The sequence below is a fragment of the Falco cherrug genome, chromosome 1 (assembly GCF_023634085.1).
Source record: "Falco cherrug isolate bFalChe1 chromosome 1, bFalChe1.pri, whole genome shotgun sequence".
In the NCBI taxonomy this organism is placed as follows: Eukaryota; Metazoa; Chordata; class Aves; order Falconiformes; family Falconidae; genus Falco; species Falco cherrug.
In genome coordinates, this window is record NC_073697.1 from 108353599 (window position 1) to 108378582 (window position 24984).

Sequence of the window (24984 nt, forward strand, 5' to 3'; positions counted from 1 at the left end):
GGACCGTCTGCGCGGGGGCCCGATAAGCAGCAGTGTCCGGCTATCTAGGACCCTGCCCTGCCACACAAGGTGTCCCCAGACCCACTGTCACTTCTGGGTGATGGGAACAGGGGCAGTATCACCCATGCTCCCCCCAGCCTGGCCAGGCCCTGGTAGGAGGTGGCACAGGGTCAAGCCCTGGCATCAGCCTGTCCCCAGGCATGAGGATGCTGGGACCTGGGGGCCGCAAGGGACCGTCCCCTCCTGTCTGCGGTCCCTGCTGTGACCCAGAGGTGTCCTGAGGGGCCTGTAGTGCTCCCCAAACTGTGGCACAAGCACCCCAGCACCTAGAGCAGGGACACAGGCAAAGTGTCCCCAAGAGTCCCCCCACCCCAGGTGAGCCCCACGGGATTATCCCCATCCTGCCAGCCCCACTGCCCACTCAGCACCCACAGCGCCTGAGGGCAACACAGCCCTGTAGCCCTGCACCCCACAGGGCAGAGGGACCCCACGTGTCCCCCAGGCCACCACCACAGAGCTGGTGTGGGGACACCCAGGTGCCGCAGGGGACCCCTGGGAGCAGGGCCGCCCTGCCGCAGGGCACGTGGGACAGGGCCCTTTGTCCTGCCTGCACCCCTGCCCAGCCCCGGGGGCACGTGGAGGGTCCCGAGGGCAGCCAAGAGCCCTGCTGCTGGTTGCCACTGCTCCTGCTCGCCGGCTGACCCCGAGCAGGATGGTACCCCCAGAGCCACCCTGCTGTCCCCCAGCGCAGAGGACAGTGCACAGGGCTGGGACGCGGCTCCGGTGGCAGGGTGAGGGCACGGGCTGCGCACAGCTGGCAGTGGGGCAGGGGACATGGTGGTCACATGAGCTGCTGCCACCAGCCTTGCAGACAGAGCCTTCGGCCCACGCCAGCTCTGCTCTGAACCCCAGGGTGCCACCGGTGGGGCACCCCACAGTGACCAGCTCCCCGCTTCAACGAGGGCAATGCAGCTGGCGCTCACCAGCCACCCTGGGTGGCTCCTGGCTCCATCCTCACCCGAGCGGGACCAGGACAAGGCTCTACCCTGAGCGAGGGTGGGCCAGGAGCAGCCCCAGGGACACGGCGACCACGGGGAGGCTGCGAGCTCCCAGGAGCCGCACAAGCTGGGATCTCCCTCCATGCGCGCCTTGATCTCCCGTCCCAGCAGGAATGCTGCCCGCTCCAAGACCAGCACCCCCCGGCCAGTCAACGCCACGGCCTGTCAAGCACCGGCTCTGGCACTGCCCTGTGCCCAGGGGTGCCACGGCAGGGGAGGCGGGTGCAGGAGGCACAAGTCGAGAGCCAAAGCACGTGGTGACAAGGTTTTATTATCGTACAGCAGTGGCGGTCGCAGGGTCGCAGGCATGCACACGCACATGCAGATAGGGTGCCTCGCCCGGCACGCCCGCCAGCAAACGCCAGATCTGCGCCGCTGGTGTGAGCACAAGCAGGGGGCTGATAACGCCAGTCCTCCCCACCCCGGTGGCAGGGAGGGGGACGCAGTGCCACCAGTCTCACAGCAGGTCACTCCTGGCAAAGGGACCGGCCGGTACCGGAGCACTGCCAGGAGGGCAGACGGGGACCCAGGTCCCTGCACCCACCCTACGGCAACGGGGCAGGTGGCACCGAGCCATGGGTGACCGAGCTGGCAGAGGGACCCCCAGCACCCTGCAGTGCCTGCGCAGGTCACCGCCAGGCTGACTTCGCGCATGGGTTTGTCTGCACCAGCCACACAGAGCGCAGGCGGTGAGGCAGGCGGGGAAGGGGCAAGGGCCACCGCGAGGCCCTGGTGGCACTGTGAGGAGTACGGGACACACAGGGGACAACCACTTTCACATTGTTACTCAGGGCAGCAAAGCCACTGGCCGTAAGAGGCGGGGGCTGAGCGAGGTAGGGGCTTCTGCACTGTCTGCTGGGGTATCCCCTGCCAGCCCCCGGGGGCCGCGGCACCCCCCAGGAGCATGGTCCCCAGGCGGCTGCACAGGCCATGCTGGAGGAGCCTGTCCCCACCGCAGCGCCCTGCCCGGTCCCTGCCTCCCGCTGACCCTGCGCCTGGAGTAGCCGTGGGGGTTGAGATACACCAGGGCGCTCAAGGGACAGCAGGCTCGGTGGCTCCACCTCACTCCTGGAGGATGGGGTGGCTTTGGCACAGCGCAGCTTTTTGGCATTCCTGGTGGTGGGACCTCACCAAGCCTGGCTCACAGCAGGGCTCAGCTGGGCTCCATCAGCCCCCTCCGAGCTCTCCTGGCTCCAGATCCCGGGAGGAAACTTCCCCGAGGGAAGGCAGCACAGGAGTGGGCAGCACCCACTGGCAGTGCCGGATTGTCGCCCTCCCAGGGAAGTGCCTGTCCCCTCTGGGAAGCCCAGCCTGGGCAGGACTGAGTTGCCTGTGGGCAAGACACCGAGGTGGGAAAAGCCAGCCACAGCAACAGCTCGCGGGCAAAGGCAGGGGTTGGGCAGCGCCAGGAGGGTGGCTGCGGCAGGGCAGGGAGTCCAGGGGAGGTAGGTCCTGCCTGTCCTCTTCCTACAGCTCCACGCTCCGTGTCCTGCCGAGCCTCTGCTCTGAGCTCTGGGCGGCCACCCGAGGACAAAGAACAGCAAGGCACCGGGACTGCAACACCAGACAAGCTGCCAGTCATAACTGAGGATCGGATCCAAACCCTGGCCTGATACAATATACAGATAATTACAAAATAAATCCCCTCCCACCCTTTGTAATAAAAGAGCAGCTGATTGGACATGCATCTTTCTGGCCCTACAAAATAAGGCACCAGAGCTTAAAAATGAAACTCCGATTGTCTTTGATATAAAAGGAATTCCCACGTGTTGAAGGCAGTTGATGTCTGAGTGCATAACAGGGAGTGATCTTCACTAGCTTTGGGTTGGCCAGCCTCATGCCTGGGTCCCGGTAGCTTTCTGGATCAGGGGAATCTGTAGGAGGGGAAAAGAGAAGCTCTGAGGGCTGGAGGAGGGGGAGGCAGGGAGCTGGGGAAGGAAACGCTCCCTAGGAGTTAGAAAGTTTTCCGGCAAGCCCCCGTGCCCTACGAGCTGCAGGAATTGCCAGCTGCCAGTAACCGGCTCACCTTTGTGAGATCCACACCAGTGATGGCACGCACGGAGGCGGGGATCTCAGCCAGCAGACGGTTCACCTCCGACGTTGTGTTGTTGCTCTCTCCACTGAGAATAACGATCTCGTCCACTTTGGAGAGGGGAGCAGCAACTTTGGCAGCAATCTGAGAAGCAGAGAGGGATGAGCAGAGTCAAGGTGCTGCTCACCAGCCTGCTGGGCAAGGTCCCTGCACACCACGTAGGGCTTCACTGTGTCCCCAGGAGACCTGGCCCAGCCTGGGACCTCCCCACCACTTGGCCGGGAGCAGAGGAAAGCTGCTCCCTCCTCACCTCAGGCAGTGCATCCAGCACTAGAGCCAGCTGGGCAGCCTCTCCGTACTGCTGCAGCGCTTCAGCTTTCAGCTTCATCCTCTCCGCCTCTGCCATCCCAATGGCCTCAATCACAAAAGCCTCTGCTTCTCCAATCTTGCGGATCTTTTCCGCCTCCGCCTGAGCCATGAGGACTTGCTTCACCCTGCAAAGGGAAACCAGCCCTCCAGCAGCCCAGAACCCCGCTGTGTACCCAGCACTGTTTCCCTCTCTCCGTCAGCCACATGCCTGCCCTGCAGCGCCCACGAGCCAGGTCTCAGCACAGCAGCCGCTGCACCTTGCTCCCACCTCACCGCAGCCCAGCACGCAGCCGGGCTCAGCGAGCTCACTCACTTCTCGCCCTCAGCAATCTGCTGGATACAGTAGGCTTCAGCCTCCGCCGGCCGCTTCACGGTGGCTATCAGCTCCTTCTCCATCCGGATGACTTCCTTCTCTTCCACATCGATCTGCTTCTTGCGCTGCACCACCTCGATTTCGATTTCCTCCTGGCGGATCTTCTGCTGCTCCCGGGCGCTCTGGAGCTCATAGGCCAGCTGAGCCTCAGCAGTCTGCACAGGGAGAGAGGAGGGGAGAGTCTTGGCCATGATCTCCTGTGCACAGGCATCAGGTCCTGAAAGCAGACATGGCTCCTGCTCCCAAACCTCTGCCCAGGGGTGACATCTCAACCCTCAGAGCTGCACTTGCTGCCCTTCCCTGTGTGCTCTTTCCACAGCACTCGAGCCCAACCAGCTCCAGGTTCAGCTTGGATGACCCTCCCCACCCTTTTCTCTCCTCTTAGTCCCACCTAACTGTTGCAAACACGACAGGAATCTGCTGCAAGGAGCTCACCCTGTGACAACAGAAACCTGGGTTTCTCCACCTCTGGCTCTCCTCACGCATGCAGGAGGTGGAAGGTGACAAGTCCCAGAGGACTTGCTACCCCGATCCAGCCAGGGAACAGCAGCAGGCTGTCCAATACCTCTCACCTTAATGTTGACCTCTTCACTGAATGCAGCTTTCTGCAATTCAAAAGCCCGTTTGGAATCTGCTATTTTGGTATCAGCCAAGAACTTAACATCCAGCATTTCTTTCTTGCACTCTGCCTCCTGCAGAGAGGAAACAGAGAGCAGAGCTCCAGGGTGAGCAGCTGGAGCAAAAGAGGCTGCCCTGGGGAAGCCCAGCACATCTCCAGACTCACCCGAATGCCAGCATCTCGCTCCGCTTCTGCCACGCCAATGTCTGCATCCCTTCGGACAGCTGCAGTCTGAGTCTTTCCCAGGGAGCTCAGGTAATCCACTTTATCATAGACATCCTGGAGAGGGGAAGGTAAGTCACAACCACTTCAAATGAGTGACTCTATCTTGCTCCCTTTCTGTTGAAGCTCAGAGCAATCACTTGTGGGTTAGGCCACGGTCAGAACGAGCCATGTCAGCCTGCTGCCAAACAAAACGAGGCATGACAGGGCGAGGCAGGCTCTCCTGACATCTTCCCTCCGGCTCCCTGGAGGTTGGGTTATCAGCGAGCTCTCTCCACCAGCCGTGTTTACAGAGGCAGCTACCCAGGTGCTCTTTGCCCAGCCGCCTGGATACAGGACATGCTGTGGGCGGCTGCCATGGAAACTTCCGGAGGGCTGGGGCAGGCTCTCAGCTGAGCCTTTCAGCCAGCTGCAGCAGAGGAGCCAGCGCCAGGCCCTGCTGTGCTGCTCCTACAGCTCTGCCAGCTGCCCCACAGCGCAACGCCCTCCATCTGGGCATACCTTGATGGTGAAGCTCAGGATCTCAATACCCATGCGACCCACGTCAGGAGCTGCCACTTCCCGCACCAGCTTGGCAAACTGATCCCTGTCCTGGTAGATCTGCTCCACTGTCAGGGTACCTGCAGAGGGAAGGAAGGCAAAGCCTTTTATTTGGAACAAGTAACACAAAATGGCGTGGGTCTAAGCTCAGCAACATCCTCATTGCCCCTAATCTCTTGGTTTGGGCACAAGGGCGTAAACCTCTGCCCAGGCCCTGCAGCGTGCACCACCATCTCCGCCTCACAAGCACAACCACCACACACACAAGCTACCTGTAACCCACGGGGGCTCAGACATCTCTTACTGCAGACACCGAAAACTCATTTATCACAACACCCAGCCACGCGGCAGGAGCTGCTGTAAGGGAGGAACAACCTAAGATGCCACCTCTGCAGTCAGCAGAGGAAGCACCTGTTGTGGCTGCTGCGGTGGCAGCAATACTGCTGGGACCAGCCAGCAGAGAAGGGAGAAAGCTACTCAAGATGCCTTCAAGAGTGTGAGCCCCTCCGCACCTAGGATGGAGCGCAGATGCCCCTCCAGTGTCTGAAGGACCACGTTCTTCACATCCTGCACGTTCTTCCCCAAGAATTGCTCACAGGCCACAGCCAGGAGCTCCTTCTCGGTCATTATCTTCACCTAAAGACAGAAGACAAAACCAAAGGAGCTGAAGGTGCCTCTGCAAAGAGGGACAGGCACCCAAGAGCAGCAGCAGCAGCAGAAGCAGCAGTACCACCACCAGGCTGCCAGGCACCCGTGCTACCGATGCTCTAAGGGACCATGCTGAGCTGTCACCACGCTGAGCCAGGCCATGGGACCAAGCAGTGAGCCCCTGCTCACTGCTGCTGGGCAGAGCCCTGCTGCAGGCACACACAGCAGCACCAGCGTCCAGGGCAGACACTGCTCCAAACCCTGACTGCAGCTCAGCGTGGAGAGGTGCTCCCTGCAGCCAGCTGTCCTGCATCGGCGGCCACTGGGTGATGAGGGGACAGAGATTGACCCTTCAAGTCCCACATGATGAAAACCTTACCAAAGAGCCCTTGCTACCAGTTCAGGCACTGCACCAGTAATGGACATAGGAGGAGAGGGCTTTTTATTACTACCCCTGGCAAAAAGCCATTTAGTTACCTTTCTCTTCCTCCTCCTTCACTAGAATTAATTTTTCTGACACAGGAAAGGCAGAGAACAAGGAAGAGTCTGACATGCCCAAGAAGCAGCTTGGTAACAGGGGCTCCATTCAGTGTTCCCTGCAAGGAGAGATGAGACGAGATGGCCGTAGCACACTGGTTTGTCCTGCTCCTGGCTGGGAGCTCCCAGCTGCAATTTGCAGTGACCCCAATGTGCCAGGGCAAGGACCTGGTTGTCCTGCTCCGCATGGTCAGCCTGGTAACAGTCCCCAGGGGTGGGACACAGCTGCCCCAGCACTGCTTTCACCTCCCACAGTCAGAGCCAGACGTAAAAGCACTCCCAGATCCAGCCAAGCCAGGGTCTTCAGATGATCCTGCTGGTCACGGGGCTGCCTTTTAAAGGCAAAGTGGGTTAAAAATCTCTGTGGGGTATGTGAGGCAGTGGAGCTTTGTGCTCATGGAGCTTTGTATAACCCAGCTATGAGGTGCTACAACCCACCAAGGTGACAGCTCCTAGTGGCCAAATCCAGTCTGAGGGCTCAGGCAAAGCCTGGACACAGGGACATATTTGTGTCTGGCAGCACCAGCGAAGGAAGCAGGGCCACACCAGCCACGCAGCTCTGCTGGGACCTCTGGGCGCTGAGTGGGTCCCACAGCACCCTCTCATGGAGACATCTGGGCTGGGCAGTGCCTCCTGTCCCACGAGATGCTGGTGGCACCCTACATCCTGCCCCAAGGGTCCTGCCTGGACCTGCTTCTACCTACAAGGCCAGCACAGCCCTGGCTCAGAGCCTTCCAAAGCTTCAGGTGCTGTACAGGGGCCCTCCGTGGCTCCCAACACATACTCTTGATGTGTTCACAGCCTATATGGTCATCCTGACACCTACAAGACCACTCTTCAGGGTTGAACTGCTGGCAAAAGCAACATAACTATTTCTTGAGAAGGTCTGCTCTGACAGCTTGCAAGTCCAAAATGATCCTGCAGCCAAACCTGCAGAGCTGAACAGCAGAACCTGGCCCCAGCACTGCCAGGACAGCTGGGACCAGCCACCACCTTCTAAGGGGACCAGAGCTGGACCATGTTAGATGTGGTGAGCTGACCAAGGCTCAGCCACCACAAGCCCACCCCTAGGAACAGGAAGAAACACCAACCTGAGCTGAGCTTATTTGCTTTTGCAATTTTTTACAACTTGCTTACTTGCCAAAAAAAAGAACCTTTGCTTCTCAGGCTGGGTCTCCCATTCAAAACACCAAACTGAATCTCGGGCAAGCGTTGCAATCCTCCTCTTTCTCTCCAAGACCTCTGGGCTCCTTACTGGGCCAGGCCACAGTGGTTTCTGGTCCCTGCCCCCCGGGCCAGCAGTGTGCACATTCTACACAAGAGGGAGTTGGGAGAGCTGCTTATGGAGCTGCACCCGGGAGCGTGGGCCCTGCGCAAGGCTCATCCCGCACCCAATGGGAGGTTTTTGCAAATACCAAAACCATTTAGACTCAGCAGCAACGTTGATGGGCGCATCTGCCAGCAATTCCACCTCTCTAAACAATCCCCACCCTTTGGAAGCTACAGAGAGGACAGTCAGAGCATGGAGCAGGATGTTCAGTAAGAGAATCTCTGCAGTACTTCCCAGGAGCAAGGAACAACTCAGCCTCTGTCAATAAAGCCAGCCGGCAGCCTGCCTGCGCTGGTAAAGCCTGGACAGCTGGAACAAGCCTGGCTGAATACACAGGTCAACCTACCAAGCAAAGGTTGCACAAAACAAAAGAAGAGTCGAGCAATTTGCGCTCAGCCTGCTTCCAGTATTTCAGACAGGGCACTGCGACTCTTGGTGCTTCTTCAAATGTCATTCCCATCAGAGAGGGAGTTTAGCTGGCAGGGAATCAGAGAGCCTCCACAAAACAATCCCGTCTGGAGGATCGATACTGCCGCACCCAGCTCCAGCCAGCTGCAATCACAGCGAGGGGTGAGCAGAGACAGTCCAATTAGCTTGAGGCTCAGAAAAATGGTACAGAAGGATATAAGGATATAAAGCCCAGCGTGGCCAAAGGCAGCAGCGCCCCAGTGCACCCAGCCAATACAGACAGGAGGTTACTGGTGAGTACTCATTACATGCCTCTTCAAGAAAAGAACAGCATCCTTATGCACATGGAGCACTTCTATCATTACAGCAAACATTTAAAAAGATGTTTCTCTAGTAATAATTTGTTTGCTTTTTTTCCTTTTTTGCACAACCTCTTAAAAGAAAAATGTTTGCAAATTTCTGCAAAATTCCCCCAAATCCTGCAAAATTAAGGTAACCTCTGCCATGCGCATCTCGAACTGCCTCAAGCCTGCTTTCTGCACGGCGATTCCTTGCATCTCACAAGCCTAGGTCTTTAAAATTAATTGACAGTGGGGAAAAACGAACAGTGAGAAGAGAGAATAACATGAATGAGATTAAATGGGAGCTGCATTTTTAAGTCAAGGCACCCGGTGATCCAGCCTTCTGCTACCATGCGCCACCCAGCTTAGACCATTTCGCAGGCAATGAAAGGATGTCCCAACACTAGGTTAAAAAGGAACACTGGCTTCACAGAAATACTTTTTCCAAATACAAAAGGAAAAGCCTACAGATTTATGAAATGCGTGTGAGGGGAGACATGGGTGAATGCATTTTGCCACCCATACAAAGCCCACTAGTGGTTATGTGACACATTAGCAGCTAAATGGATAATAAAGAACTCAAAAATTGAAACTAAGGGTGCTGGTTCACATCATTAGTGCCAGGATGAGCCCAAAACACTGGCTCCTGTGCTGGTGCTCCTGCACGAAGCCCCATTCCCCAACAGCGGCAGGGTGATGGATTACCCTCTGTTGAGTCATGGTCGTGCCCAGCCCTTCTGCCATGTGTGACAATCCAGAAACCACTCCTAGCTGAATTCATATTCTCACTTACGCGGAGACACAGCACACAGCTCCTCTGCAACGTCAGTTTAAAGCAGATCGATGAACCTAGGGAGGAATGCACTGCTCTGGAAAGCACTGGGTGAACTCTGTTAAGCGCTTGGTCTTAAAAGGGCGGCAGCAGCCACAGTGCTCTTCCCTGGGGGGAGCCTTTTGACGCATGTGGGATTTTGGTCACATCACTGCATCACTCAGCAGCTCCCCTTGGCTCCACTGCTCACCGCAGGGAATGTGGCAGTCACTTCTGCAACAACAGACCTGGACACACCTTGGACACGTGGTGACCACAGCCTTGTGTGAACTGAGAACCACCGTCTTGGTTTTACACACCCAGAACGAGCTGTCAGGAGCAATTTTCAATCAAAGCATCCAGCTGCCTATCTGGGGAGTCAAATTCTATCAAAAGCTAACAACATTTTCCTCCCAGCATCCTCCCTAAGGCAGGACCCGGTCACAAGGATAGATTCTGTATCAAGGCAGCAAATCTCAGAAGCTAAGAAATGCAGGTGTTTCAGTGTGCTCCCACAAGCAGCAAGAGCTGGTTTTCACGTATGAAGAAGGCTTGAGAGAATCAAAATTCAATTCACACCAGGGATTTTACAGACAAATTTTAGTGCCTGGAGGGACTAAGTTCTTTCTTTAAGCTTTAACTCACCGTGAAGAATTACAAGGTCCACATGCTAATAATAATAATCCAAAGCAACATAATGCTTGATACCATCTCAGGAGTGAATGGCTCAGTCCTGCAGGATCACACATAGCTCCAAGGGCACTGCCGTACGTCAGCGTTCCACAAACAGATCAAGTCACCCACACACACCTCATTTGCCACGTGGACAAATAAGACACCAGAAAAAGGAATGATTTGAGGGAGAGGAGGAGAGGTCACAACTGCCTTCACAACATGGGACATGCTGTAGTGTGTTTTAACCAACAAGGACAGTGTGGTTTTGCACAAGAATTTGTTTCAGAGCAGTTGGCTTCTGTTTCTAGACAACAGTAACCTCTTAAGGGGAAAAACCAGACGGAAGTTAGAGACATGCATTCCTGAAATGATGTTTTGGAGTTACTGTACCTGTGCCACACCTGTGACAGTTAAAGCTACCCCCTCCGCCGTCTCTACGTCCTCACACCTGGGCTGTAACGTCATTATCTCTAGGGAAATCCTGCCAAAAAACGTAAAATATTTGCACGTTTCCAGGTAACACACACTCAGCTCTTCCCTTTGCATCTCCTGCCCCGGGCTACCTGCCGCACTCATGTAAGACAGGTAATGTAAGACAGGTGCAGAATGCAGCCGAGGGACTACATCCGTGACTGGAGACAGACAAGTCACTTTGGCCAAGAAACAGATTTTCAGATAACGCTTAAAGGCAATTTATCAGCAGAGAAAGGCTGGGAACCAGACTGGAAATGGTATTGTGACCCTTTCCCTTCTGCTGGGCTCATGAGGTGGCCAGAAGCTAGCAGCTTGAGGACCCCAAAGGGCCCTCTGTCAGAGGCTTGCTGTGCCATGCTGCCCAACGCTGGGGCAGCGTGTGTTCTTGCTGACTGGTGTCACTGGTTTAAAAGCACAGCATGGACCCGTGATGCTCCTGCCCACCCCGCACTGCCATGGCAGCAGGAGCCCTGGTGCTTGGCAGAACCTAGTGCTCACGCTGCAAGAAGCAGCCGTGCCTTTGCCCTCACTGGGTTAGCGTTAACACAGACCTACCCCCTGATCTGGTTCACCTCTCCCTCTATTTTTCCTGTGTCCCATGACACATGCCATGCCATGACATGGCAGATAGAAGTGAGTCTCCAGCTCTTTAGGGCTGTGCTCGTGTAGTATCAGGCACCCAAGAACAGATCCTGCAGCTCCAAAACTTTCTCCTGGGCTCCAGGTACTTTGGCCAGACCCGGCAACTTGCAGGTCATGATTTGGTAAAACAAGAGACATGCCTGGCCATGGCAGGTTCTGCTTCAGGAAGCAAAGCCTGGCTCTCGTGTCAGTCATAACAAGCCGGGAAGGCACTGGGAGTCAGGAGAGGGAGCCACAGGGCAGACAGCTTGTGTCAGTGAACATTAGGTCAAACACCTGAACCATGAAGGGGCTGCACTGGGCTGCTGCATGTACACCAAGTAGCTCCAGGATTGGCTGGAAGTGCTGAAACATATCTCTGCAAGCTCATGCCTGCCTTGGCCACTGTCCTAATTAAACTGGCATGCAAACTGGGAGCTGATAGAACAGATCCCACTGTCCAGGATGCGCACAGGCATTTTTTGCCATATGCGTTCACAGCTTTAATCAGCTAGTGCAGGATTTTAGCCTTCTGAAGACCTAATCTATAATTTGAATTTAATTTCAATACCGTGCTACTTCTTAGCCAGGAAGTCACAGGGATGTTTGGTTATTACTGCCACACTGGTTCATAAGTGCTCACAGTGCAAACACTAACCCACTAACCCTGTGTGTTGCAACTCATCCAAGGTCTCTATGCTGTACTTTCAAATGTGACAACGTCCAAAACTGGCCCTGTCTCTATGTGGAGGAAGAAGGGCTGAGTGGAAACCCATATGCAAAATGGCAGAGCCAGGTAGAGTTGCAATTTCCCCACGTGTACAGGTTTTCTTTTGAAGCGGCACAAAATCTGCCTTCCCACCTGCCCCAAATCCTGCCCAGAACCCAATCTGGCCTGCTTGTGGCTCCACACAAAAGGCGATGCCCTTCTGCTCTCCACCAAGCACACAATGGAAACAGTGCTGTCAAGGAAAGGGTTACAGTTGGAGCAAATGTCTGCAGCGTTATCAGAAGGAGCCAGTACAGCAATGCTGAATCTGGAATTTGCCAAGTATGCATCTGTCTACATTACCTATAAACTGTGGAGTGCACCCCAGGGCAAATGCCGGAGAAAGGGAAGGAGAAGAGGCTATTGAGATTTCAACTGTCCCATTAGAAAACCATTAGTTTTTATGTTATCCTGCTGCTGCTGCTGTTGCTGCTGCTCAAAACAGAGGGATAAAAGGTTAGACACAATGTTAGGAAGCTGGTGGATTATTACCTGTGCAACCCCTGTTACGTACAGTGGGACCCCCTCCGACGTCTCAATATTCTCACAGCGACAGAGGATGGTCATAACCTCCAAAGACAGTCTGAGCAGCAAGGAATAAGGGTAGGACAGCAAATACACAAAGCAGTTATCAGAGAGTAAGACACTCTTTGGAAAGGACAGACAAGACTTTCAGGTTTTGCCTTTTCCCTCTTCAGTGTGCCTTCCTTCCTCTGCCCGCACCCCGGGCTCCGTAACGCTGGGCCAGAGCAGCTTCCCTAGTCACAGCGGGGAGCGTACAGCGTCTCGCTGCTTCTTTTAATGAGGATAAACAGGCTGGGGGCTTGTCTCCACCCTGCATCCCTTAAGTCACCACAGATGAAACTGAACCAGGTATCCCACCTGGACTGCCACCCTGGAGTCAGCTGGCATTCTCTGTTGGACTAACCTTCACACACAGAAAATTCCTTTTTGTAATAATCTAGATACTTCTATACCAACATTTAAGAAGGGCCAGAAAAATTAAAATGCCAGGGCTACCCACCCCTGGCTAAGGCACTGATGAGAGAAAGGTGCTTCCAAGTGCTGTCCTGAGAAGCTGAATAATACCACTGGGCTCCCCTGGAGGCATGTAAGACCATGCTGGCTCTCTCATTGCTTTTATTTCTGACCTTTAATCAGGGACAGGATTTTTTTTTTTCTTTTTTCTTCCCAATCCTCAAGGTTGCGGCAGGATAAGAGCCCAGCACCCTGCCAGCTCTAACTGTTCCTTTTGTTCCCAGGTTAGTGCTACCTGGCGGGATGCCGCCGACAGGAACACAATCGCTGCTGTCTCTCTCACTTTCAGCACTGGCAGTTCCAGAAAAGATGTCCTAATTTCAGAGGAGGAAATCTGCCTCACTCTTCATGTTAATGCAGTGAGCTCCATCTGGGGCATTGCTTACGGTATTTGGGAAAGGCTCTGTTCTCAAAAGGAGAATTAAGCCCCGTATCCCATGGCATGAAGCGGGGGTATAGATTTTAAAGTAAAAGATCTGTTTGGCTGCTGGCATTCCTGTCAAGAGCCCCATTTGCTAAATAATGCACACACCTCTATCATATGACAACTCATTCCTGGCAAGCAGTTCTTGGCCCTGGGCTCAGCTTTTGCTTAATTTAATAAGTCAGCCTCCCAAATACATCTGTTATCTCCTGCAAACGGCAGGTCAAGGTCCTGCACTGTTCTCTGGTCTTCGGACACAAGAGGAGCAGCAGAAACCATTGGTTCAAATCAACAGTTCTCCCAATGAGATGCCTCACAAAAATTAATGAATGAAGCTTGTCTGGATCAAATGCAGTCCTTAAGCACTGAGCCCACAAGCCAGGCCTTTCCTTCCCCTCCCATCTCGTACAAGCATCACTGGAGAGCCCGAGTTAAAGCAGTATGTGTTAGCTGAGACCTCTTCATGCACCTGGACCACTACAGTAGGCTCTCGTAGCAATCCCGAGTACCAGGCACCTGGGAGAGGACCTGAGAGCTGTGGTGAGTCAGTTGCCAGCAGCAGCCAGGACCCCTTCAAACAAGGCAAGCTGCCTGGCCCCCAGGCAAACAGCAGCTATGGCAGTGTATCATCTGCAGAGTGAGGGCAGCAACATGCTCACTTTGTCCGCTGGTGGCAACACGTGAACAGGGAAAAGAAGTGGCAAGATCAAGCAGTAAGGGTTAACTACAACCTCTGGCCATCGCTTAGTGCAAAAACCCAAAAGTCACATCTTTATCCTTTTCCCTGTTATTTTTTACACAGACGGAGGAACCTGCATCAGTGAGTATAAGGGAGGTGCTGGGAGAGAGTTAACACTTCCACAGATCCTAAAGATGAAAAGCCACGTTAGCAGGACAGCAGCACTATCACAGCATGTTAGTTCAGAGACCAGCACAGTGAGAAGCAGCAAGCAAAATCCACAACTAAGGAAAGGGAGAGAGAGAGGAAATCCCGTGGTTTTAAATAGGAACACAGTCTGCTCCCAAGGTGACAGCAGTCAGCTTATCTTTAGAAAGAGAGACTCGAGCAGCAGGAGAGGGCGCTGGCCCACTGCATGCCACAAACGTGTTTGTTACTGGGTGAGGGTTTGGGCCGTACTGGGCAGAACTCAGCTCCTCTTATGAACTCATGGATGAGGCAGCCCTGCTGCCCAGCACCTCTGCGAGAGCCTCGTAGCTTTAGAGCGCTGCAAAGGCAGCAGCGGAGCAGAGCAGGGCTCTTGCCTTCCTCAACACTCACTGCACCAGCACAGGAAAAAACACACTGACCACCCAGGCTACGGCCCTCTCAGCTTGGTGGGTGTTACATAAATAAAAAACAATGAAAAAGGAAAAAAAATAAAGAATGAAAAAAGGATATCTGATTGCCTTGGGTTTGAGGAGAGGTGTGGACAGAGAGGCCATTTGAAAAGTACTTCAGCTGAAAGCATGGGGTTTCTTTTCTGTCTTTTGCACTGCATCTTTTCTGTCTTTTGCACAACTGTCCCCACGCAAACAGCACAGAACTCCCCCATCCTGCGGTTTTGTTTTGCGCATCATCGTTTACTGTCAGGTAAGCCTAAAATGACAGGATTACCTCCTGCATAGCCCTGGACAACCTCAGCCTCCACCACTCAAAGCAGAGGATGGCCAGAAGCTGTGCAGTTGTGAGTGACCCTACATGCCCCATGCTTCAAGGCACCACACAGGGCACATATCGCTCCTTCCAGCTGTTTACAGCCCTGTACACAAGGCAGCCTTCCCGCGAAGGACCAGGAGCTGCTCACAGGCAGAGGGCTGGGCTGATGCTCATCCATGGTTTCATATGCAGTGCCCAGTCCCACGTTCCTAAAGATACTGCTGAGAGCCCCACTGGGATGGCTTTGCCTAATTCCTACTCCAAAACCACAAACAACAGGGGTCTCCTTACCTTTGGGTGTCAGTAATGCACCACCAAGCCCAGGCCCAGCCTCCGTATACATACTGCTTTACATCAGAGCCACAACAGCCACCTGCAGCACAGCAGAGAGATGTAGGGATTACACATCAGCACATTGCTCTCAGACAAGGAAAAACCTGCACCCAGACCGAGTTGTGAGCAGAACGACTTCCTAACAAGCCTGCCCAGCCTCTGGGTGCTGAGGAAAGGGAATCCTGGGGGATCATCGATTCCCACAGCCCCTCGGAGCAAGGGAAGCACCTCGGCTTGGCCGCATTACAGCAATGAGTGCTACCAAGCCAAGCTCTGCAGCATGGCCCAGAACAATCCAAGCATGCCTGCAGTATCTGATAAATAATGAACACACAAAACTCTTTCCAAGATCCACAGCAGCCCTGGAACAGCCTTTGGTCAGCCATAACGCAGCTGGCCACTGGGAAACCCAGTGCTCTTCCTCACCTCCATGGGCTTCACATGGCAATTTTCCAAAGGCAACCTTTCTTTAGTATAGTCTTATAAAATTCGAAAATAGTATTTGTAATAATTCGGTATGACAAAGAATAACACACAGAAAGAGACTGTATTTCAAACCAGGGTTTTATTTTAGTTTTGTTAAGCAGTTTAAGCACTTACAGCAACCAGAATTGTACGTACATGCTTCAGTATCTTTAACTATGACACACCAGCTCTGTCGTGGAAAGCCATGTAAGAAATCCATCTCCTTTCCCTCACCCCACACTGCAAACCACCCTTAAACCCAACAAAAAGCTAGCAGGTCAGCATTTGAGGAGGGAAGAACCCTCAAGTTCCCTTGAGCTCCCCAAAAATATCTCCTAGTTCTGGCTCGTGCAATTACTACAGCACATGAGGCTTTGCTGGTCGACCGCAGAGCTGGCTGTGCCCAGAATTCAGGCAGCATCCAGGGCTCTGACAATTTAAGATTTGACCCCACTGAGGTCAGACGATGCTGTCTGGATTTCCAGATCTTTGATTCAAGGAATAAGATGCCTGCTACCTTTCAAGAGAGCGCCCTGCCAGTGACCAGCCCTAGGTTTCATGCCTGGCAAGGGAGGAGCTCTGCAGCTCCCTGGCTCGGAGCAGGGCTGCGAGCTGCCATCTCTCAGGCAGATCAAGCCAGCAGTCCCTCCCTAGTCTGTTATCCATAATCACTTCATACAGCAGCCCTCAAGGGCCTCAGCCAGGCAAACACTGTACCAACAGAGCAACAGACAGTTTCAGCCCTGCGGGACTTATCTACACAGGCGTGATGGAGCCAGTGCAGAGGAAGAGCAGGGAAAACAGTGTGGCTGCAATGCTGTGGGAGCTTCACATTGTGGGAGGGGAAAAGGAGAACTATGAAGCCAGCAGACGGCAGCCACACAAGACAGCCCTTTCAAGAGAGACAATGATTATTAAGTTTGTTGTGGTAGGTCAAAATGAAGAAGTAAAGCCAGCACACATCCAGGCCAGCGTGCCTGCAGGAGGGGGAACTCTTATCCTCCACATCCTCCTCCCCACTCCCAAGTGTTTCACCACCTTCTGCTATCAGCTAAAGAGCCTGCCTCACCGGCTTCCACATAATGGCTGATAAACCAGCAGATCAGCCGCATCTACAGTTTTTCACCCTCCAATTTCTGGGGGAAGTTAACACAAATTGGAGAGGGATCTACACACTTTTTTCAGGTCTCCTGTGCTCCACAGCGTAGGGGAATATTCTCCCGTCACCTCCGAGATGGCCTCTGGATAGCTTTTTCCTGTAGCTGGAAGGCTAGGAGTTACAGAGACTGATGATCCAATATCCTGCAGCATATTAACCACAATGCCTTTTAATGCTTCTTGGAGGACGTCAGCCTGGTTAGCTCAACCTTTTAGCCAGGCCCTTGTTTTCCAAGAACAGGAAGGGACGTGTTCCTGGCAGTCAGGAAAGGCAGCTCCACACGGAAAGCCGTTTTATTTCACAGGGTCTGCATGGTCTTTACCAAACTTCTGGTAATCGTTTCATAATAATGTTCTGCGTAAACTCTGCACCCTAAACCCACTGTTGTTACAGGAACATGCCTCTCCACAAAGATGTTTCTTTTCTTCTGCAGGAAATACCTTATTTAGTATTGCACCCAGAGTGAGCCCCATGTTTACTTCCCAGTGCTACACAGCATTGCTGCACAGCAGAGCTTACTAAGATAGATTATATGCCCAGAAGTGTTCAAAGCATAAGAAAAACAGGGAAAGCTAACACGTAAAACAGGAGCAGGATGCCAGCTGGTTGCTTTCACGCAAGCTGGACGTCTAAGCACATCAGAGCTCCATCCTAGTAACGTGGGTCAGATGAGCTGAACGCTCATTTTCCATTGCAGTCCTGCAGCCGCTTTCCCAAGTCTGAGAGAGCAAGTGAAAAAAGAACCAACAAAGCGAAATCTTTGCAAGGCTAAAGAATAAACCCTCTTGCACAATGCGATTTGGCAGAGAAATTGCCTTTTCCAACTATAATACGCCCACTGTTCTAGCAGCCCGGGTCTCACAGTCACTTGGCCATCGCTTCCACAAACATCCACCGTGCCTCTTCCGGGGCAGTGTACAGCGGCCAGGCACACTACAAACGGAGGATTCATAGCCAGGAAGCTGCCATCCAGCTTGGCCTCTTCCCAAACGAAGGGGTCCCATGTTCAAGTAAGAATTCCCAGAGCCAGGAGAAAGCACGTTGTCTGTTTTTGTTTGCTGGTTTGTTGTTTTGTTTTTGTTTTTTTTTTTTTTTAATGAAATGAGATTAACCACTTGGGAGTTTGCAGATAAAGGGAGCTCTCAGCAAATGCAGGAAGCTGCTGCCCCGATGGATGGCAAGCAAGAACGAACAGGAGCCCAAACAGTTATGGGGACACAGGGCTCAAAACATTAAAGCTGGGACAATTTGAGGTTGTGAACAAGCTCTGTGTTGTTTGCTCTCCCAAGGTACCTCGAGGCAATGAGTTTGTATTCTGGCAGGAAGCGGTGAACGTTCCGAAATCAGGTCACGGTAAACAGGCCGCTACGATGGCTCAGTATATTCCTTCCCCAAGACTGTCGCAGGGTGAAGAACAGGGCAGACACCGCTGCCTTCACCTGCGCAGAGAGAGCTGCCATCTTCCCACCTTGAGCCAGGGCAATCTAGTGCTGGAGTCACCTCTTCCCAGAGGACCCACCATCAAAGCTGGGAATAAACAGCTCGGTCCAGCTGGACAGCAGCTGGGTTTGTTAGAGAAACGGCCCCGTGCTGGGAAATGTCATGGGGTGCTAACAAGTGAGTGCAGAAAGGCAAGGAAAAAACTGATAATTGAAAACAGTTATTGACAAAAGACATAATGAGAGGGGAGAAAAAGGAAAAGGTATACACAGAGAAAACCACATAATAAAGCAGGACCTAGACTAAAGTCGGTGTCTGGTTCTTAGGCCCTGCTATGCATATAAATTAGGCTTTGTCCACATGCAGAAATGGTACAAGGTTAGCAAAAACTAATTTTAAAAGATGCAAGGTTTGCATTGAATCCATAAAATCCTTCAAGAGTCACTGCAACAGATGAAAGCAGATTATGCTGGCTGGCTTGTTTTTGATATAATCTATATCAAAATTACTTGGTTTAAGCTATGAGTATCAATGCTAGAGTTTGAAAACACACATTTAGCTTAACTCACCTTACATGCAGAAACTTGGAGAAGACAAACCGCAACGAAGTTACACAACAAAACCACAGGGATACTACCCCAGAATTCCTCTTGGAAACCAAAAGGAAAGCCCTGAAGCTATTCTGTCCACCTCCTCCTCCAGCTATGCTTTCCAAAGAGTAATTTGCAAGTCTTGGAGATTTAACAAGCACCTGACAAGGGAAACCTTGAGCCCCACCACCTGCATAAAGCTGAAGAACTACCTCCCGAAATGGAAATATCACAGAGAAGCTGCTTAAGTTGCCTTTTGTGCAAGTGGTGAATAGCTGTATTGAGCACCAGACTTGAGACAAGCTGTGATACTGCAAGCACGGAGCATCACGAGCAGCGTGAAATCAACCGCGGGGAAAGATTTTTGGCTAGCCAAAATGAAGGACCTAACTCTGCAGGAGCACTCAATTAAACCTGGCAGGTGACAATCAGCGCCACTAGAAGTTTTCTGCATGGCTTGCCTGGTGTGAAAGGTAGAATACCTCTACCTCAACCCTGGGGAACGGTTTTGAACTCTGGCTCCAGAAGCACAAATGCAGACAAGGGGCAAAACCCCATGCAAAACCCAGATGAAGCTGCCTGCTCCTTCCCACACACGCTGCTTTTGAGGCTGAAGAACTGGAATTGCAGCTAGCCACCATCACATCAGCCTGTAGCTGGAAGCAGAGGTGACAATCTCCATGCCATCAGCCCCACCACGAACATTAGGTCTCAGATGGCTCTTGCTGCTCACCTTGTCTTTCTGCAGGACACAGCCTGGACTTTCTCATTCCATTTTCATGTAATCGACTGTTCTCACCTATGTGTAACTCTCTGCGTTTCTCCTTACTGAACTGCATCATATTTCTTCCAGACCATTCGGTCAATCTGTTGAGTTCGTTTTTATGCTAATCCAGCTCTTCAAAGCTCTCAAATCCATTCGCAGCTCAGTACTGTCTGCAAACTCAATAAACACATTCTTGATTCCATTATCCAAGCCAAAACAAGGAACTTACTTGATAAATCCTTTTAGCTGAACAGTGAGCCACTGTCAAGTTCCCTGGCAATGGTTTTCCAGGCAGTTTTGTATTAGTTTTATAGTATCTGAGAAACCAGTTCCTCCTTGCACTTTGGACTGCAGGTCTCTTGCAGGAAGGGCTTGCAGAGCCTCAAGAAGCCTTTATTTCAGGGTTTCAACTTACAGAAGTGCCATGAAAATAGCATAGTCACACTGGTTGAAAATCACAACCAGTTCTTCTTGCAGCAATAAGAGGGTTGCAGTAACAGGATGTGAGACTTCAGAGTTACTCCAGAAGGGTTAACTACCCCTGACTGCTGGGCTGCAGCAGGAAATGGTTACACAAAACTGGAATTAACTGCTAGCTCCCTTTGACAGAGATCAAGGAGCCCCAAAGGGTGCTGCACTAAAGTAAACTGAATCTGGGCTGGACCGTATCTCACAATGATTTCTGAGAAATCGTAACAGTGTAACAAGCCTTAGCAAAGGCAAGGTGTGCAGTATCTGCTGCTTCTCCTCATTCCCTAGAGTGCTCACTCACCTGGGAGGGAAGGCAGATCAGCTAGACACAGCTCATACTCAGCAAATACACGTAGTTGTCGTCTTCTAGGCATTTAGGAGCCATTTCTTTCAGTATTCTCCTAGGAAATAAAGCTCAGCTGACTTGGCTGCAACTCCCCTGACTTTTTTTCCTCTTTTCCCACCCTGAACTTTTGCTGAAACAGCAGTTTGCTCCGACACAGAAACACAGCGGGCTGTGCCAACCTTCCTCTGTCACGTATGTCCAGGTGCTCACCTCAAAGCTCCTCTGGCTGCCGGACCATTGCTGCGTGGTGTGACCCTGCAGCCCTCGACAGCCAGATCGAAAACGCCCCAACTGTACAGATTAAGGCAACACTCTTGAGTTATGATAACTGTAAGAAGAATACAGCTATAATAAATTACATCTCATTATGAGACTCTGCAGAATTATTCCAGTGTTGTATTTCAAAATTCGCAGATCGATCCTTAGCCACAAAAGCTGCATTCACTCAGACTGTAACCCAAACCCAGCAGCATGCACCTGAGACAGCCTATTAGCTGGTGAGAACATTCGGCTATCAGGATGAACAGGTACTTTGTGTACCTCCCTGAAAACTCGACTGGCTCCAGCTGCACTTGGAGGCAGCTCCGTGACGGGCCAGGTCCCTGGCAAAGCCTCCTCAGAACTTGCACCAAACCTCACTGGGAGGCTCCCAGCACCGCTACCCTCCAGCACAGTTAGACCCACATTTTGGAGGGACCATCATTGCCTCTGTTGGGCTTTGTGAAACATTCTTAAAAAGCCTGGACTCCACATTTCATGGGCGGATTGGCTAACCCAGTGCAGTTTCTTAGAAGATCTGTGTTGCTCAACGGGGGAAGGACACAAGCACCAGCAGAGTGCTGACCCGTGCCTGGGAAGCAGATTCCCAAATAAGGCTGTGAAGCTCCTGCACACACAGATGTTCCCAAGGCAAAGCTGACTGCTCCTTGAGCACAGGAGGAACTCAAGTGTCTCACAAGAAAATGAAAAGAAAGATCACTCCTCAGAAAAAAAACCATAGACTGGGGGGAGGCACGTGACTAAACTTCCTTCAAGATGCACGGGCTAAATTTACAACCAACAGAGAAAACTTGCATTAGCTTCATGATTTGGAGGTGCCTTCCACAAAGTGAAGTCTTTCAAGTAACAGCTGTATCACAATTCAAGACAGCAAGCCAAAATCCTGCTTTTAATATTGTTTGCTGTTGGTCTATTATTTCCCTTTCCCCTCTCTCCCCAAATTCAACCTAATATCATGCAAGTAAATGCTGGGCCCAAAGGTTGTCTCTGCTTTTCCCCAGAGAGACATGGCCAAGTTCCTGGAACTACAACTGCTTGTAGTTACACGCCTCCCACTAATGCCCTGGCATTTGCTCTACACGTAAGCACAGAGGCACTGCAGGGCTGTGGGGCTCTGCAGAGCTCCCATAACCTCTCAGCTTGCCCCAGGAGCTCGCAGCTGGTGCTCTCAGGAATCAGCAAGCATTGGGCAGCAGCAGAGTAAAACTATGTCTGGTGGCAGCACCGAACATAATTCTGATTCGCAGAGCCTGGTGTAATTTACGTTGCCTTCCCAGAACGTGGCTGTACATTGAGGAGTGTCCTCAGCTCACAACTCCCAGCTGTGGGAAAACAACGCTTGGAACTGCAAGCAGATGCCACAAATCCCTGCTGGCTCATCCTGCAAGCTGTGTTTTGTAAACTTCAGAGCTGAAGAGAAGCAAACCCAAGCTTTTAGACTGAAGGGCATCCTGGCACACCTGGAGCAGAGCTTCCCAATTCCTCCCGCTGGATGTGACATTTTACCAAGCACTGCCGATTTTGAGAGGAGTCTCTTTGGAGGGAAGCGCAGCATCAGCTCTAGATCCCAGCTGGGAACTGCAGAGACATGCAGAAGACCAGGAAAACTGCAAGAAACACTGCTGCTCCAGGCAGCTGGTGGGTGTGGTTTGTCACTCCTCAGAAGCAGCCGCCACAGCAGGCATATTTGTTTCCAAAACTGCAGCCTGCTTCTGGCAAGTCCTCAGTAATTCCCGTAACAGATCTGTTATCCAAGACAGATGAACTGGTAACAGACCAGCCAGAAGCAAGTACCGCAGCCCACTGGAGGCTTTGGCTCCAAAAGCATAACAATTCAGTTTCACGTGCATGCCAGAGCTGTGGTCATAGCACACCCTTTACATTCACACACATTTTCTCCCAGGTGAGTTTAGGTCTGAGCATCACATCGCCTGCCACAAAACCAGTCCAGTGTTCGCAGAAAGGATGTAACATGACAGAGGACACACAGAGTGACCAACATCTGTATCTAACCTGGTTATTACCTCACACTTGGTCCCAGCCTGTCACACACAGCAACATATCCAGCCCTTACAGCAAGCTGTTACATCACCTAACAGTAATTAAGTCCTGTCCGCATGCATCCGGGCCTATGCCAAAGTGCAGTCTGGAGCTTCAGCGGAGGACTGAAGCAGCTACAGGTTGAATCAGACAGAGGGGATTTCACTGTTGGTTTATTTAACGCTAACCTAAGCGACCAGCTCACCTGCTAACGTCACACGTATCTGATGGGCATCAACCGCGCCCAGTGCCAGCACCACCAAGAGGCAAGGTGACATGCTAGTGACGAAGCGGCAGGAGGATATGATGGATGAGAAGGGCACCCCAGGGACAGGCCCGCCGTGCCCTGCCCCAGCAGGATGCTCACACCCAGCTCCCCATCCCCAGCAAAGCCAACCTGCCCCCCAGGAGCGGGACGGCTTCTCGGTAAGCCAAGGCACAGGCTGCTGGCAGTGGCCCAGAACCCGGCAGTCTCGCCAGTGCCGTTGCCTGACATCATCTGACAGAGCAGCCCGGGGTGTGCTGCAGGCACCGCCGCCTCGCCCACCGCCCCCTGCACTGCAGGGACCCCACCTCGGAGCCCTGGGGTCCAGGCGGCAGGGAGCTGCCCACCACCCCTGGGCACCCGCTTGGCAGGGGCACCCCCAGCACCCCAGTGCCCACCCACAGCCGGACACCCCCCAAACAACGCCACAAGGCTCCCTGGTGGCAGGGATCCCCCCCAGCGACCCCTCAAGGAAAGGCCTCCCCCCACAACATCCCAGTGCTCCTTCAGGGGATTCCCCACCCCCAAATCACAGGGGGCCCTGCAGCAGGTACCTCCAGACACCCCCCACGCCCCCTGTAAGGCAGGGTCTCCCATTCCCCACCAGGGACCCCCTCAGTGCCCCTCCATGACAGGGACACTCCCCAGAGCACCCCCAGGCCCCACCATCACAGAGCCCCCCCAGTGCCCCACAGCCCCCTCAGGACAGAGACACCCCCCCCACACCACATCGTGTGACAGGGACCCCCCAAACCCCTGAGAGACCCCTCACAGCCAGGGCCCATCGGGGGCCCCTCCTAGCAGAGCTCACCACTAAAACACACCACCCCCCCAGTTCCCTCAGAGACATTCCACACACACACACACACCCCCAACCTTGACAGGGCCCTCCCAGCCCCTGCGAGGCTCCGGCCGTACCTGACACCACCAGCGCCTCGTTGGGCCCCACCGTGTGGCAGTTGCCCATGGTGCCCGCGCGCCCGCCACCACCGCGCGCCCGCTCCCACAGCCCCACGCGCCGCCCGCCCCGCCCCGCCCCGCCCCGCGCCGCCCGCCGCGGGCGCGACCCCCGCCCGCCGCCATCTTGGGGAGGTCGGTGCCGCGCCCCGGGGGCGGGGCTGAGCGTCCCGCGCCGCCGCCATGTTGGGCGACGCCTGTCCGCGCGCGCGCGGGAACATGGGGCACGCGCGTGCGCGTGGCCAGGAGCGCGGGAGGGGGGCGCGCAAAGCGCGGCGTGTGCACTGCAGCGTGGGCGTGCAAGGCGGGGGTTGTGTGGGTGTGCAAGGCAGGGCGTGTGCGCTGCAGGGTTTGCATGGGTGCGCAAGGCAGGGTGGGTGAATGCAGCGTGTGCATGGGCATGCAAGGCAGGGTGTGCAAACAGGGCGTGTGCACTGCAGGGTTTGCGTGGGTGTGCAAGGCAGGGTGGGTGCAATGCAGCATGTGCATGGGTGTACAAGGCAGGGTGTGCAAGGCAGGGCATGTGTGCTGCAGGGTTGGTGTGGGCATGCAAGGCAGGGTGTGTGCGCTGCAGCCTGTGCACAGGCATACAAAGCAGGGCATGGGCTCTGCAGCATGTGCATGGGCGTGCGTGGCAGGGTGTGTGCAATGCAGCGTGGGCATGCATGGCAGGGGGTGCACACTGCAGCACGTGCAAGGCAGTGTGTGCAGGCATGTGCAAGGCAGGGCTTGCTGCATTGCAGCATACACATGTCTTTGCCAAGCAGGCCAGCAGCTTTGCTGCAAGCGCGAGGCAGGGTGCACTGCTTGTGCGTGTGCGCACACATGGGACGGTGCACTGTACAACGTGCACACGCGCCCATTGCACGGGGGCAGCCTGTGGGGCCCAGCTGCACCACTGGGGCAGGAAGCACAGCCTACCCCACT

At 53.7% G+C, this 24984-nt stretch overlaps 1 protein-coding gene across 9 annotated transcripts; it reads right to left on the bottom strand.

The window, feature by feature from the left end:
• Positions 1 to 1309: 1309 nt before the first annotated feature.
• FLOT2 (flotillin 2) lies at positions 1310 to 24121 on the bottom strand. 9 transcript variants are annotated; one of them, XM_055717598.1, is made up of 11 exons: positions 24019 to 24115; positions 15238 to 15319; positions 10354 to 10444; positions 5726 to 5849; positions 5175 to 5293; positions 4617 to 4730; positions 4405 to 4524; positions 3773 to 3987; positions 3401 to 3584; positions 3085 to 3234; positions 1310 to 2932 (listed from the first exon to the last, which is right to left on the bottom strand). In XM_055717598.1, exons 1-11 carry the CDS (start codon positions 24065 to 24067, stop codon positions 2894 to 2896), a joined length of 1287 nt encoding a protein of 428 aa, XP_055573573.1. In that variant the 5' UTR covers positions 24068 to 24115; the 3' UTR covers positions 1310 to 2893. The 9 variants fall into 9 exon arrangements, with proteins under 9 accessions (XP_055573573.1, XP_055573569.1, XP_027661915.1 ...); XM_055717594.1 differs by lacking the exon at positions 10354 to 10444 and adding an exon at positions 12320 to 12410 and having other exon boundaries at positions 24019 to 24104; XM_027806114.2 differs by lacking the exon at positions 24019 to 24115 and adding an exon at positions 23041 to 23128.
• Between the last annotated feature and the right edge of the window lie 863 nt (positions 24122 to 24984).

Coding starts and splice junctions, on each gene's coding strand:
- FLOT2 (XM_027806114.2), bottom strand. CDS start 23,113: ATGTCACCTTGCCTCTTGGTGGTGCTGGCACTGGGCGCGGTTGATGCC. Junction 3,988..4,404: donor GTGAAGAGGTCAACATTAAG/GTGAGAGGTATT, acceptor CTCCCTGTGCAG/ACTGCTGAGGCTCAGCTGGC. Junction 3,235..3,400: donor TGCTGGATGCACTGCCTGAG/GTGAGGAGGGAG, acceptor TCTGCTTCTCAG/ATTGCTGCCAAAGTTGCTGC.